The following is a 13,014-nucleotide window of genomic DNA, read 5'->3' on the forward strand; positions in this document are numbered from 1 at the left end:
GAATATATGCATAACTTAATCCCCATGACTCCATGCTTACGAGGTTTGTTTGTCAGTGGTGAACCACCCATTTAGTCCATGTGCTCTTTTTCCCTCTCATCCTTTCCACAAAAGGATTTATAAATGATTTATAATTTATAAATGATTATAAAATTTACTGGAAAGTTTCTTAGGTCTCAAACCAATCAAACCTTATGTTGGCCTTCAGCAAAATAGATGTTTTGTTTTGTGTACTTTATGATATATAAAACTCACGTCTTAAGTTTTTCCTATTAGTATTACCATACTTGTGGTTTTTTTTTTTTTTTTTGGAGGGCCCTTAGACCAAGAAGTGTTCCTTATATATTGTATTTGATCAATTCTAAGACACTTCCTCCTCACCCCCACATTTTAACCTTTTCTGAAATTGGGATACATTTTACAGTTAAAAAGCTGGTAGAGCAGTAGTCATTGTCTGTACTTGTGTGAACTTGGTTGTTTTTGCTGGTGGTTTAACCAGTTTATTGAAACCTGTTAAATCATTAAGGACCATTTGAGGAAAGAGTAGAGTCCTGGGTTTTGCCTTAAGAAAGTTTTGGCAGGGGGGCAACAACTTCTGGTAGGATTAAGATAGCACTAGTATCAAAATTTGCAGAATTAGTGTCAGCAGCTTGGAAGAAAATTCTGGAAATAATGGTAGAGCCTTATCTTAAAATATATTGTGTTACCCACAGTGGGAAGTTCACAGCATTACCTATATAGTATTCTTGCCACTTTGCTTAATCAGAATATAGTTATAAGGAAATAATCAGACAAATCCAGTTTGTAGGACTTTCTTAAGACAACTGGTCTGGATTTTTTTGTTTTCAAGTTTGTTTGTTTGTTTATTTAGAGAGAGGGAATCCTGAGCAGGCTCTGCATTGTCAGCATGGAGCTGCATGCAGGGCTCAAACCTATGAACTGTGAGATCACGACTTGAGCCAAAGTCAAGAGTTGGATGCTTAACCTATTGAGCCACCCAGGCACTCCTGGATTTTTAAAATATCTATGTCTTTAACATGAAAAACGATCAGGGACGAAGGGTTAAGGTTGTTTTGAGTTTTAAGGAAACCAGATAGACATGACAATAGTTGTAAAATCTGGTTAGATCTTGGATCATACAAAAGATAAGAGGTTTTTTTTTGTTCTTGGGATTTGGATAACTTTGAACATGAATTTTCTAGCAGATTTTATTACTTTCTTTATGATTAAGAGAGACCATCTAAATCTGAAAAAGCATTTTCTATAAATATAAAATAATTCTTCTAAAGAAAGCACTCTGACACAATTTAATTGGCATTTTTTTCTCAGTCATTAGATAAAAATGGTGCATCTAACACTATCTGGTTTGTTGGAATCATTGAAATAGAGTATTTTTTTATGTAGATTTAGGTTATTTTTTAATGGATTGTCATGAAATTGCTTCCATTAACTAATTGGGAAAAACCTTATTTAAACCATTTAAAATATTCTGTGGGGAAAAATACAGACTTTGGAAAAGTTTCTGGGAGGTTTGGATTAGAAGAGAGTTAAAAGTTTTTAAAAGAAAAAAAGGAAAAGAGAAAAGTTATTAAAAGAAATGACGTGATTACATTTCTAGAAAGGGGGGAGAAAAGGTATAGATAGACACAAAAGCAAGATGGCAGAAAACTTTTCATGCACATGAGACCTCCTCTGTTTGTTACCTAATAAGCAGGTCGTTAAGCCACTTGCAGTTAGGGCAGAGAGAAATTATTGCTTTTCAGAGAAAGCAAATTATTTTCAAGTCCTCTTGGCAGACTTTCAGGAAGGTTTCAAAGTGAGAAAGGGAATGTTTTAATTCAAGTCATATTATTATTTTGAAATGTTATTTATAGCATTCTATAGCATATGTGCTTAGGTATATAGGCTCTGTTTTCCATATAAGATTTATTTTAGTTAACATTTATTATTATTATTTTTAATTTTTTAACGTTTATTCATTTTTGAGAGAGACAATGTAAGCGGGGGAGGGGCAGTGATAGAGGGAGACACAGAATCTGAAGCAGGCTCCAGACTCTGAGCTGACACGTGTCAGCACAGAGCCTGACACGGGGCTTAAACTCACAAACTGTGAGATCATGACCTGAGCTTAAGTGGGACGCTTAACTGACTGAGCCACCTAGGCACCCCTGTATAGTACATCTTTTAACGAAGTAGGGCCCTACCTCAGAATGGCACTTTTTTTTTTTTTTAATGTTTATTTATTTTGAGAGCATGAGCCAGGGGAGGGGCAGAGAGAGGGAGGGGGAGAGAGAATGAATCCCAAGCAGGCTCACCTCCCAGGACAGAGCCTGACATGGGGCTCGAACTCACAAACTGTGAGATAATGACCAGAGCCGAAATCAAGAGTCTGATGCTTACCTGACTGAGCCACCCAGGTGCCCCTAGAATGGTACTTAAAAAAAATTTTTTTTTAAATGTTTATTTAATTGTTAGAGAGAGAGAGAGAGAGAGAGAGAGAGAGAGAGAGAGAGAGAACAAACCAGCAGGAAAGGGGCAGAGAGAGAAGGTGAGAGAGAGAATCCCAAGCAGGTTCTGCACCATCATTGTAGAGCCCAATACAGGGCTCAAACCCACAAACCAGGAGATCATGACCTGAACCAAAGTTAAGAGATGCTTAACCAACTGAGTTGCCCAGGTGCCCCTAGAATGGCACTTTGAATGTTAGCTTACAGGTTTGTATTTGGAACTTAATTGTACAGCTAATACGTTACTATGAAGAGTTGGAAGAAAGTTATTAGTTTTATTAAAACTGTAAAATAAATATGTAATTAATAAATGAATGGTGCCTAGTGTGTGAAGTAAACAGATTTAAGGGCAGAGCTAGAACAAAATGACAGTATTGGTGTTTTGGTGCTTATTTCATATGATTAAACATGTCTATTTAATAGATACTTAATTTTTAAGATACTTTCTTTAAATTTTGTTTTTTTAACGTTTATTTTTGAGAGAGAGGGAGAGAGAGACAGAGCGCAAGCAGGGGAGGGGCAGAGAGAGGGGGAGACACAGAATTCGAAGCAGGCTCCAGGCTCTGAGCTGTTAGCACATAGCTTGACGTGGGGCTTGAACCCGTGAACTGTGAGATCATGACCTGAGCCTAAGTCAGACATCTGACTGAGCCACCCAGGCTCCCCAAGTTTTAAGATTCTTTCTACGAAAAGAGTTCTGAGTTCATTTAAAAAATAAGTAAACATTAATTTTTCATGTTATTTCAGATATAAATTTTTGCGGGCATTATAAAACCATGTAAAATGTGAATTTATAAAACTAAATATGATACTGAAATTGAAGGGCAGGTATATGGGGTTATCATATTGTTCTTTCTACTTGTATGTATATTAACTATTACTCGGGAACAGTAGGAGGTATTCATAATTAACTGTACATGTTTTCCTCTGAATGCCTACAACTACTAAATGATGCTATCTCGTTTGATCATTTAGAAGAAATTGGATTTGAATTTGTTTTTTTCACAGGGCTCAATATGTTGATGCTCTGATTAAAATCAGCTTAATATTAGAGGATTTAAAACGAGGCAAGTAGGCAACAAAGAGGCTACTGCCATAACCATGAAGCAGTTGCACATTTTTTTTTTTTTTTTGAAAAGATGCTCAGGAAGAATAGGCCATGGAGAAATGTCCACAGTACATCATTTAACGAAAAAGCAGGACTGAAGGGTATAATGTCAGATTTTACATTCTTGCATACAAACACATACTGAGAGACTTGAAAAAAAAATACACTAAAATGTTAACATGGTCTATTTGAATGATGGGACCATGATACAATTTTTCATTCATATTTTTCTCTCTTTTTTAGTATTTTTCTGATAAAAACAGGCAAAAACTCAAAAACTATATAGCATTTTTCATTTAGAGTGCATTTGTTTTAAGCATAGTCATGACAGCGTTTTGTGTCTTTTAGGATCCAAGTATTTACTTGAGATAAAGAGAGGGAGAAAGATTTTTGTTGTGGTACTAGATGAAGGTTGAGAAAATGAGGGAGAGGAAATATGGTTAAAGGTAAACTTATGGATATGAGAGAGTTTGCTTATAGATGGTAATTTCCACTTTAGGGAGTGAAAAAAAGAAATTACTTTGCCTATGTGGTCACCTTGCGGGACTTACAGGTATAGATATCACTTGAAAATGTTCTTTGCTCCAACTAGCAGATCCTGACTCACTAAAGCTTGGTTTCCACAGGTAGACAAGGAAGGAAGAAGAGAGCTAGTCTTATGTATGGGCTGGTCATAAAATTCAGTTATCTAAGGAATTTCCTGTTTAGTTCTTAGCTACATTGTTTATTTTGAGTTTAGCTCTTTTAAGTAATTAACTTTTTCTTTTAAAGCTGAACATGTTTATTTCCATTTTAAGCAGACTTCATCAGTGGCATAAGACAGGGGTGGCAAAATGGGTTTCATATCACATGTCAACTTCTAGAGTGATTAGTTAAGAGTTTTTAGATTTTACAGAGAAGACAGCTATATATAATTAACAATGTCCGTTTTAGTTCCTTGGAGAAATTCTGGCTGTTTGTCTTCTAGTTTATAATCCATTTTGTTTTGATACTTGGAATGTACTAAAGCTGTTGGTAGTGATGCAGTTAAAGTATAATAAAAGAACAGCAGAGACCAGCTTATTGGATACTAAACTTACAAGCCTGAAATAAGCAACAACAGCAATTCTGGTGCAGATTTTGCTTTTAAATTCAGTGGTCTATAGAGGAAATTAACTGACTTGACCTGTGTCTTCAATGAAGTCGTGGCAACCCACATGTAGGTATTGAGCACTTTAAAGTGTGGCTGGTTGGAAAAAATGAATTTTTAAATTTCCCTTAATTTTAATTATTTTAAATTTAAAGATGGAAGCAGTATAAAATAGTTTCCATTAAACACAACTCTGTTGTTTTGATAGGGACTACATTTTACTTTTAACAGTTGCATTGGAACGTGCATGAGAGGTTTCTCTGTGTAGGCCTGGAAGAAACACCCATTTCTGTTACCATTGCATTGCAATATTTAGTTTTATGACCATGCAATTAGGGAAGCTGGGAAATGAAGTATAATTATGTGCTCTGGAGGAAGGGAGGATAGTGCAAAGCTAGTAGTCTCTCTGACTCTTGTGAAAGAAAAGTGTGCAACTTGTATACTGAAAACAAAACAAAAGGCAGATGAAACTCTAGAATTCAGTGGATAACTGAAAAGTATCATTCAAGATGAAATCTGCCTAGTTTTAAACATACTAAGAATTGAAAGTACTTCCTTAGATTCATAAAGGGCATATATCTTTATAAAGGTCAGTTGCCCCAAAAGCCAGTGCAATAGAGCAAAAAAAAGAAGATATACAGATTGGAAAGTAAGAAGTAAAATCACCTTTTGTGATTGTCTATGAATAGTAGCCTAAGAAATCTACAAAAAAGCAACCGCAGCAAATAAATGAAGTTAGCAATGTTGCAGGATTACAATACAAGGTCAATATTAAAAAATCAATTGTAGGGGGCGCCTGGGTGGCGCAGTCGGTTAAGCGTCCGACTTCAGCCAGGTCACGATCTCGCGGTCCGGGAGTTCGAGCCCCGCGTCAGGCTCTGGGCTGATGGCTCAGAGCCTGGAGCCTGTTTCCGATTCTGTGTCTCCCTCTCTCTCTGCCCCTCCCCCGTTCATGCTCTGTCTGTCTCTGTCCCAAAAATAAATAAACGTGGAAAAAAAATTAAAAAAAAAAATCAATTGTATTTCCATAAGCTTGCAATGAATAATTGGCAATTGAAATGATAAAAACAGTATCATTCATGATAGCATCAAAAAGTATGAAATACATGGGGTACCTGGGTGGCTCAGTTGGTTCGGTGTCTGACTCTTGATTTTGACTCAGGTCATGATCTCACAGTTTGTGGGTTTGAGCCCCATGTTGGGCTCCACAGTGTGTGTGGAGCTTGTTTGGGATTCTCTCTCCCTCTCTCTGTGCCCCTCCCCAGCTTTCTCTCTCAAAATAAATAAACATTAAAAAAAAAGTATGAAGTACATAAGGATAAATTTAACAAAATGTTTGCAGTTAGTATACAAACACTTTAAATTCTCCCTGTGACTTTTTTTTTTTTTTTTAGAAGACCTATATAATAGGGGAGGGTTATTGTGTTTACAGCTGGAAGATGCAGTGTTGTTAAGATGGCAGTTTTCTCCAAGTTGATTTCTAGATTCAGTATAATCCCTGTCAAATTTTTAGTGGACTCTTTTGTGGAAATTGATAAAGTGATTCTAAAATTGACATGAAAGTGCAAAAGACTTAGGAATATCCAAAACATGGGGTGCCTGGGTGGCTCAGTCGGTTAAGCATCCGACTTCGGCTCAGGTCATGATCTCCCCGTTTGTGAGTTCGAGCCCCGCGTCGGGCTCTGTGCTGATAGCGTGGAGCCTGGAGCCTGCTGTGGATTCTTTGTCTCCTTCTCTCTCTGCCCCTCTCATGCTCATGCTCTGTCTCTTCTGTCTCTCAATAATAAATAAATGTTAAAAAAATTTCCTAAAAAAAAAGAAGTATCCACAACAGTCTTGAAAAAGGAAAACAGATGTGGGGGGACTTTAGTACCTGTCTTCTAGAGTTATTAAAATTACAGTAATCAATACAGTGTAGTACTAGATGAGGATCAACAGGTATTACAGTGGAACCCAAAAGAGAGCCCAGAAGTAGACCCACATATATGTAGTCAGTTGATTTTTGAGTTAGTGCCAAGACAATTCATTGAAGAAAAGGGTGATCTTTTCAACAAATGAGGCTGGAGCAATTGGGATATCTATATATAAGAAAATGATTTTGATTATTACCCTAATTTACACCTCATGCAGAAAGCTAATATGAAATAGACCATAGCTCTATCAAATGTAAGGGCAAAAATTATAAAACTTCTTTCCTCCATTTCTGGAGGAAAATATGGGGAAAATCTCAGTGACCTTGGGGTTGGCAGAGATTTTTAAAAATAGGACATAAAAATTATGAAATAGAAAAAATTGGTAAATTAGGCTTCATCAAAAGAAAAATATTTTTTTTCCTTTGAAAGACTGTTAAAATAATGAAAAGGCAGGCTACGTGTCTAGAAGAAATATTTGTAAAATATATCTGGTAAAAGACTTGTATTCAGTATATATATTTTGCCACGCACACACATGTATCTATATACATATGCAACTCAGTCATAATAAAAAACCAGTTAAAAGTGGCAAAGATTTGAACACTTTATCAAAGAAATGGATAGTATACAAGTATTTGGTAAGATGCTCATCATCATGACTTAATAGGGAAGTTGAAATTAAAACCCCTAGTAAAATTAAAAAGACTGACCATACCAAGTGTTGTCAAGGATGTGGAGAAACTAGAACTCACATATATTGCTGGTGGGAATACGAAATAGTACTGCTACTTTGGAAAGTAGCTTAGCAGTTTCTCATAATGTTAAACAGAAACTTCATTTACTGTGGACTTAGCAGTTCTACTCTTAGGTATTGCCTCGGTATTACCCAGGAGGAATGAAAACATGTCCACAACAAAGACTTGGACTCAAATATTTATAGCAGTTTTAGTCATAGTACCCCCAAACTAGAAACACACCATCATCAGCTGTTGAATAAACACATCAGCTGATGAGTAAACACATCAAGGTAAATCTGTACAATGGAATACTGCTTAGCAGTAACAAGGATGCATTTCAAGAAGCCACACACAAAAGACTATATATACTTTTGATTCCATTTATATGAAGCTCTAGAACAGGCAAAAACTCTAGAACAGGCAAAAACTGTGTACACATTTGTCAAAACACACTGAAGTGTATACTTAAAAATTTTGAATTGTATGCATTTCATATTTTAATAAAGCTGATGCATTCCTCCCCTCCTAGGATGGTCCCTAACATCCTCCCAAACTGGGCAATTACCTTTTTAAAAAAAAATTTTAGGGGCACCTGGTAGGCTCAATTTGTCCTTGAGGAACATGAGACTCTTGATCATGGGGTTGTGATTTCGAGCTCCATGTTAGACATAGATTACTTAAAAAAATTTAAAAATAAAAATTTTAATACTGTTACAAACTCATATTTAAGCATTTCATGTGTTTCATTCCATCGAAGTTATTATCTTCATTGATGTTTACATTGTATCATCTGTGGCCTGTGGCAGCTTATTCCACTTGATTCTTTTTTTTTTTTTCTCAATGTTTTTATTTATTTTTGAGACAGAGAGAGACAGAGCATGAGCAGGGGAGGGGCACAGAGAGAGGGAGACACAGAATCTGAAGCAGGCTCCAGGCTCTGAGCTGTCAGCACAGAGCCTGATGCAGGGCTTGAACTTACGGACTGTGAGATCATGACCTGAGTTGAAGTTGGATGCTTAACTGACTGAGCCACCGAGGCAACCCTATTCCACCTGATTTTTGAGTCCTTTTGGCATGACCCTAGAGCCTTGGTGGCTTTCACATGCCTTGCAATACACATAGTGCATCTTGTACATTTCATGTCCTAGACTTGTTGTTGGCTAAGAGTCTAGATTCCTTGCAGTGGGAAGTGGTATTAGAGATCATAATCTGAGTAATAAGTAGTGTTCCATGGCTGTTAGACAGTTATTTTTAGGCCTTTTCTTATCCCCCCCCCCACCTTTATTTAGGTATAATTGACATATAAAATTGTAATATATTTAAAGTGTATATCATGATAGTTTGATGTACATATGCATTGAGGAGGATTCTTCATATCTAATGAACATGTCTGTCACCTAACGTATTTGTCTTTGTGTGTGTGTGTGTGTGTGAACATTTAAGTTCTACTTTCTTAGCAAATTTCAGTCATATAATACAGTGTTACCAACTATAGTCACCATGTTTTACAATTAGGCCATTTCTTTGGACAGAGGTAGGATATTGATATGTGATATGATATGATAAAATACAAATTCAGTTTGGACTGATGCTTTCAATTTAAATCCAGAACCTTGTTTTTTTTTTTTTTTAATTTTTTTTCTTAAACCTTGTTCTTCTTACATCAAGAGTCTTGTGAACCATGCCAAAATCTCACTTCTCAATGACATAAACATGTAATGACTTGCTTCATCTCACACTACACAAATAACAGTCTCAGATTAATAATTCCCAAACTATCATCAGCAATAAAATGATTGAAAACGGTTTCAGGGTTTCTTTTCTCTTTCAATTATTTTTGTCTTAAAGATAAATCTCATTTTAAGAATGATTGGGGCACTTGGGTGGCTCAGTCAGTTAAGCGTGTGACTCTTGATTTGAGCTTAGGTCATGATCTCACAGTTTGTGAGTTAGTCTTTTACTATTACAGATAGTGCCAATATGAATAACTGTATAATGTATTTTTGCCTGTGATTCTTTGAGATAGATTCCTAAAATGAGATTACTGGGGTAGAAAAAAGAAAATTGATACGTAATTTTGCTCTGTATCAGAATCTTTCTGCACAACTTTGCAGAGTACCTTGTCAGACCTTTGGATGTTCGACAGATGAGTAGGTGAGAAATAGTATATCACATTGGTTTGCATTTGCATTACTTTTTTATAGTGAATGCAGTTGAATGTCTTTTCAAATGGTTAAAAGTGGTTATATTGCCTTTTTGGTGAACTGTTAGATTTGTTTTTTAAATTGATTCTTGGCCTTTTTATAATATTTAGAGTATATATTAATGATATTTATGCTTTGTTTGTGATCTAAGTTGCTGCCCCCACCTTGCTACAAAGAGTTTATCATCACTTGTCTTTGAACTTAGCTCTGTGAACTTTGTCTCTGAAGTTTTCTCACCACCAGACTCTGAGTTATGTACAGGAGTTTGGGAAGAACAGGTGGGTAAAGGATTGTGTTATAAGATTCACAGTGGTTTTTGTGGAGAGAAGAGACATGGTCATAATGGATAACAGGGAGGTTGGAATTCTGATGTTGGTTAATGGATTTAGTTTGTATCCTTGTTGGTAGGTGTTTGGATTTTTTGTTAACATCTATTTTTTGGTTTTTTTTTTCAATATATGAAATTTGTTGTCAAATTGGTTTCCATACATCACCCAGTGCTCATCCCAAAATGTTAACATTTGTTAAGTAGAGACCCTGGTTGGTGAGCTAAGGTTCAACAAAGGACTGCAAGGGAAAGTGAAAGAGTAGTTTATTATTCACAAGTCCTGGGGGTACACAGTATGATGCCTCCAGGAGACACAGGGAGAAGTTCAGTGCAGGGTATATACAGCGAGTGAGCAGCAGGACTTGAGGCACATCCCTTTATTAGGGTCCTTGGCAGAATGCATTGGGGTTTCCAGGCTAAGTCTGGATTGGTTAATTAAAACCCAAAACAGCAGGATTTTGATAAGTTCCGAGGCGGTCTTATCGAAGGGCACAAAAGGGGAAGAAGTGGGAGACAGGAGATATTGTTTATCCCAAGGTGGGTTTGGGGAATTATATCAGGAACTTAAATTTACTTGTGACCCTGAGGGCTGTTGTCTGGGGCATCCACTTGTGGAGGAGCTAGTGTCAATTCAAGGCCCCTCTAGGCCACTTTAGCCACACAAAATGGATGCTGAGGCAACACGCATTATTCTAGTTTAGCCAAACTGTCAACAGTGAGTTGGGAGCTTGGGGCTGGCAGAAGGTTCTGAAGATGTAATGTGATAAATTGGTGGTTGAGGGGCTGTAATGTGTACCTCTGATGACAGTAACTTGGTGACTCCTTAAAAAAATTTTTTTTTAATGTTTATTTTTGAGAGTGTGTGCACATGAGTGGGGGTGAGGGCAGAGAGGAGAGAGGGAGACAGAGGATCCAAAGCGGGCTCCACACTGACAGCAGCGAGCCCAAAGTGCGGCTCAAATTCGGACCCTGCCTTGAGCCGAAGTTGGATGCTTAACCGACTGTGCCACCCAGGTGCCTCAGTGGATTGGCTGCTCAGGAGACAGTGGGTCCCACCTGACAGGGATTTCTGCCATGGCCTTGCCAGTGTTCTGCAACTATCATCAGACTGCTCTGATAAGTTTTTTGATTCAATTGAGCCTTTCTATTAAAAAATATAATTATAACTCTTTTTCTATAGCATATATGTTTAATGAATATTAACCTTAAATAAGTATCGATTGTTTTTGTTCTTATTTTCAGGCTGCAGATAAGAGAAAAGCTTTAGAAGAGACCAAAGCCTACACAACCCAATCCCTAGCTAGTGTTGCTTATCAAATAAATGCATTGGCCAACAATGTACTCCAGTTGCTGGATATCCAAGCCTCTCAGCTTCGGAGAATGGAGTCTTCCATCAATCATATCTCACAGGTAAGAACTTATAAAAGGCTTTAAATTCACATTTAATCAGCTGGCAGAATAGAAGCAGCATAATCAAAGAAGTAGATAGCCTGGAAATACGAATTCCTTACTTATCTTACTAACTGTAGTTATTATCACTTCTGGCTTCAGCTTTGAATTCAGTAAACCCACTTTTTTTTTGTGATAACATATACATAATATAAAATTTACCATTTTGACCATTTTTTAGTGTAGAGTTCAGTGGCATTAAGTATATTCACATTGTTGTGTGACCATTGCCAGTTAACCTACTGTAAAAGCCTTTTTTTGAAGGAAAATAAATTGTACATAATTAAAGCATACAATTTTATGAATTTTTGTATATGTATTACCCAAGAGACCATCAACACATTCAAGGTAATGAACACCTCCCACCCCCTTTTTTTCATACTTCTTTGTTATCCCACCTTTCTGTCCCTTGTCCTCAGGCTTTCTGTCACTGTGGATTAGTTTACATTTTCTAGAATTTTATATAAATGGAATTCTATGATACATATTGTTTTTTTGTCTGGAGTCGTTCAGCATAATTATTTTGAGATTCATCCATGTTGTATGTAAAAATAGTTCACTTCTTTTTTATTGCTGGGTACTGCTTCATTGTTTCACATTTTGTTTATCCATTCACATGTTGATTAACATCTGGATTGTTTTTGGGTTTGCCTATTACAAGTAAAACTTTTGTGAACATTTGTGTACAAGTCTTTATATGGCCATATATTTTTATTTCTTTTGAGTAAATTAAATATGTCTTGAGTGGCATGGATAGGTAACATGGTAGTAGATGTTTAACTTTATAACCAAATTTATACCTGAATTGTTTCCAAAATTATTATACCATTTCATCTTTCTACCAACACTGTAGGTGAGTTTCAGTAGTTGCCTCATATCCTCACCAGCACTTGCTATGGTCAGTCTTTTTAGTTTTAGTTATTCTCATAGGTGTTTTAGCCATTCTAATACTGAGGTTTTAGTTTCCATTTCCCTAGTGATTATTAATGATGTTAAACATCTCTTTGTGTGGTTTCTGTAGACTTTACTATTTTAAGCCTTGTTCATCTTTGGTCACATTTATTCCAAAGTGTATCATATTTTTATGCTATTGTAGGTGGTATTATTTTTATACTCTTAGCTTGATCATTTTTTTGCTCGTATGTACAGAAGTACATTTGACATTTGTATATTTACTTTGTATCCTTGTTAAAGTCACTTAGTAGTTACAGTAGCGATTGTATAGATCTGTTATAGTTTCTTTACAGAAGATTATGTTATCTGTAAATACAGTTTTAGTTTTACATCTTCTCTTTAATTTCTCCTCTCCTCTCCTCTCCTCCCCTCCCCTCCCCCCCTACTTACTGCTCTAGTTTGAAGCTTCAAGAAAATGTTGGATAGGAGTAGTGAAAGTGGACACTGTTGTCTTGTTTTTATCTTAGTGGAAATCATTCATTTTTTTACTTTTATGATTATAGTCTGTAGCTATTTCAGAAATATGCTTTATAAGATTGAAGAAGTTGCCTTCTAAAGGCAGTTTGCTGAGAGTTCTTATTAGGAGTGGATGATGGATTTTGTCAAATGCTTTTTCTGTGTTTGTTGAAATGATCTTTTTTTTTTTTTTTTGAATGTTAAACTGGCCTGGCTTTCCCGAGATAAA

General features: G+C 36.3%; 1 protein-coding gene across 16 annotated transcripts in view; it reads left to right on the forward strand.

Moving 5' to 3' along the window:
- Positions 1 to 13,014, forward strand: part of ABI1 (abl interactor 1) — a 147,150-nt gene that overhangs the window by 56,805 nt on the left and 77,331 nt on the right. For all 16 annotated transcript variants that reach the window (XM_040451158.1, XM_040451148.1, XM_040451154.1 and 13 more), the window contains exon 2: positions 11,169 to 11,336. In XM_040451158.1, coding sequence (XP_040307092.1) covers positions 11,169 to 11,336 — 168 coding nt within the window. The remainder of the gene's footprint in view (positions 1 to 11,168; positions 11,337 to 13,014) is intronic.

The sequence above is a fragment of the Herpailurus yagouaroundi genome, unplaced genomic scaffold, assembly GCF_014898765.1.
Source record: "Herpailurus yagouaroundi ecotype Mexico unplaced genomic scaffold, PumYag 203, whole genome shotgun sequence".
Classification (NCBI taxonomy): Eukaryota; Metazoa; Chordata; class Mammalia; order Carnivora; family Felidae; genus Herpailurus; species Herpailurus yagouaroundi.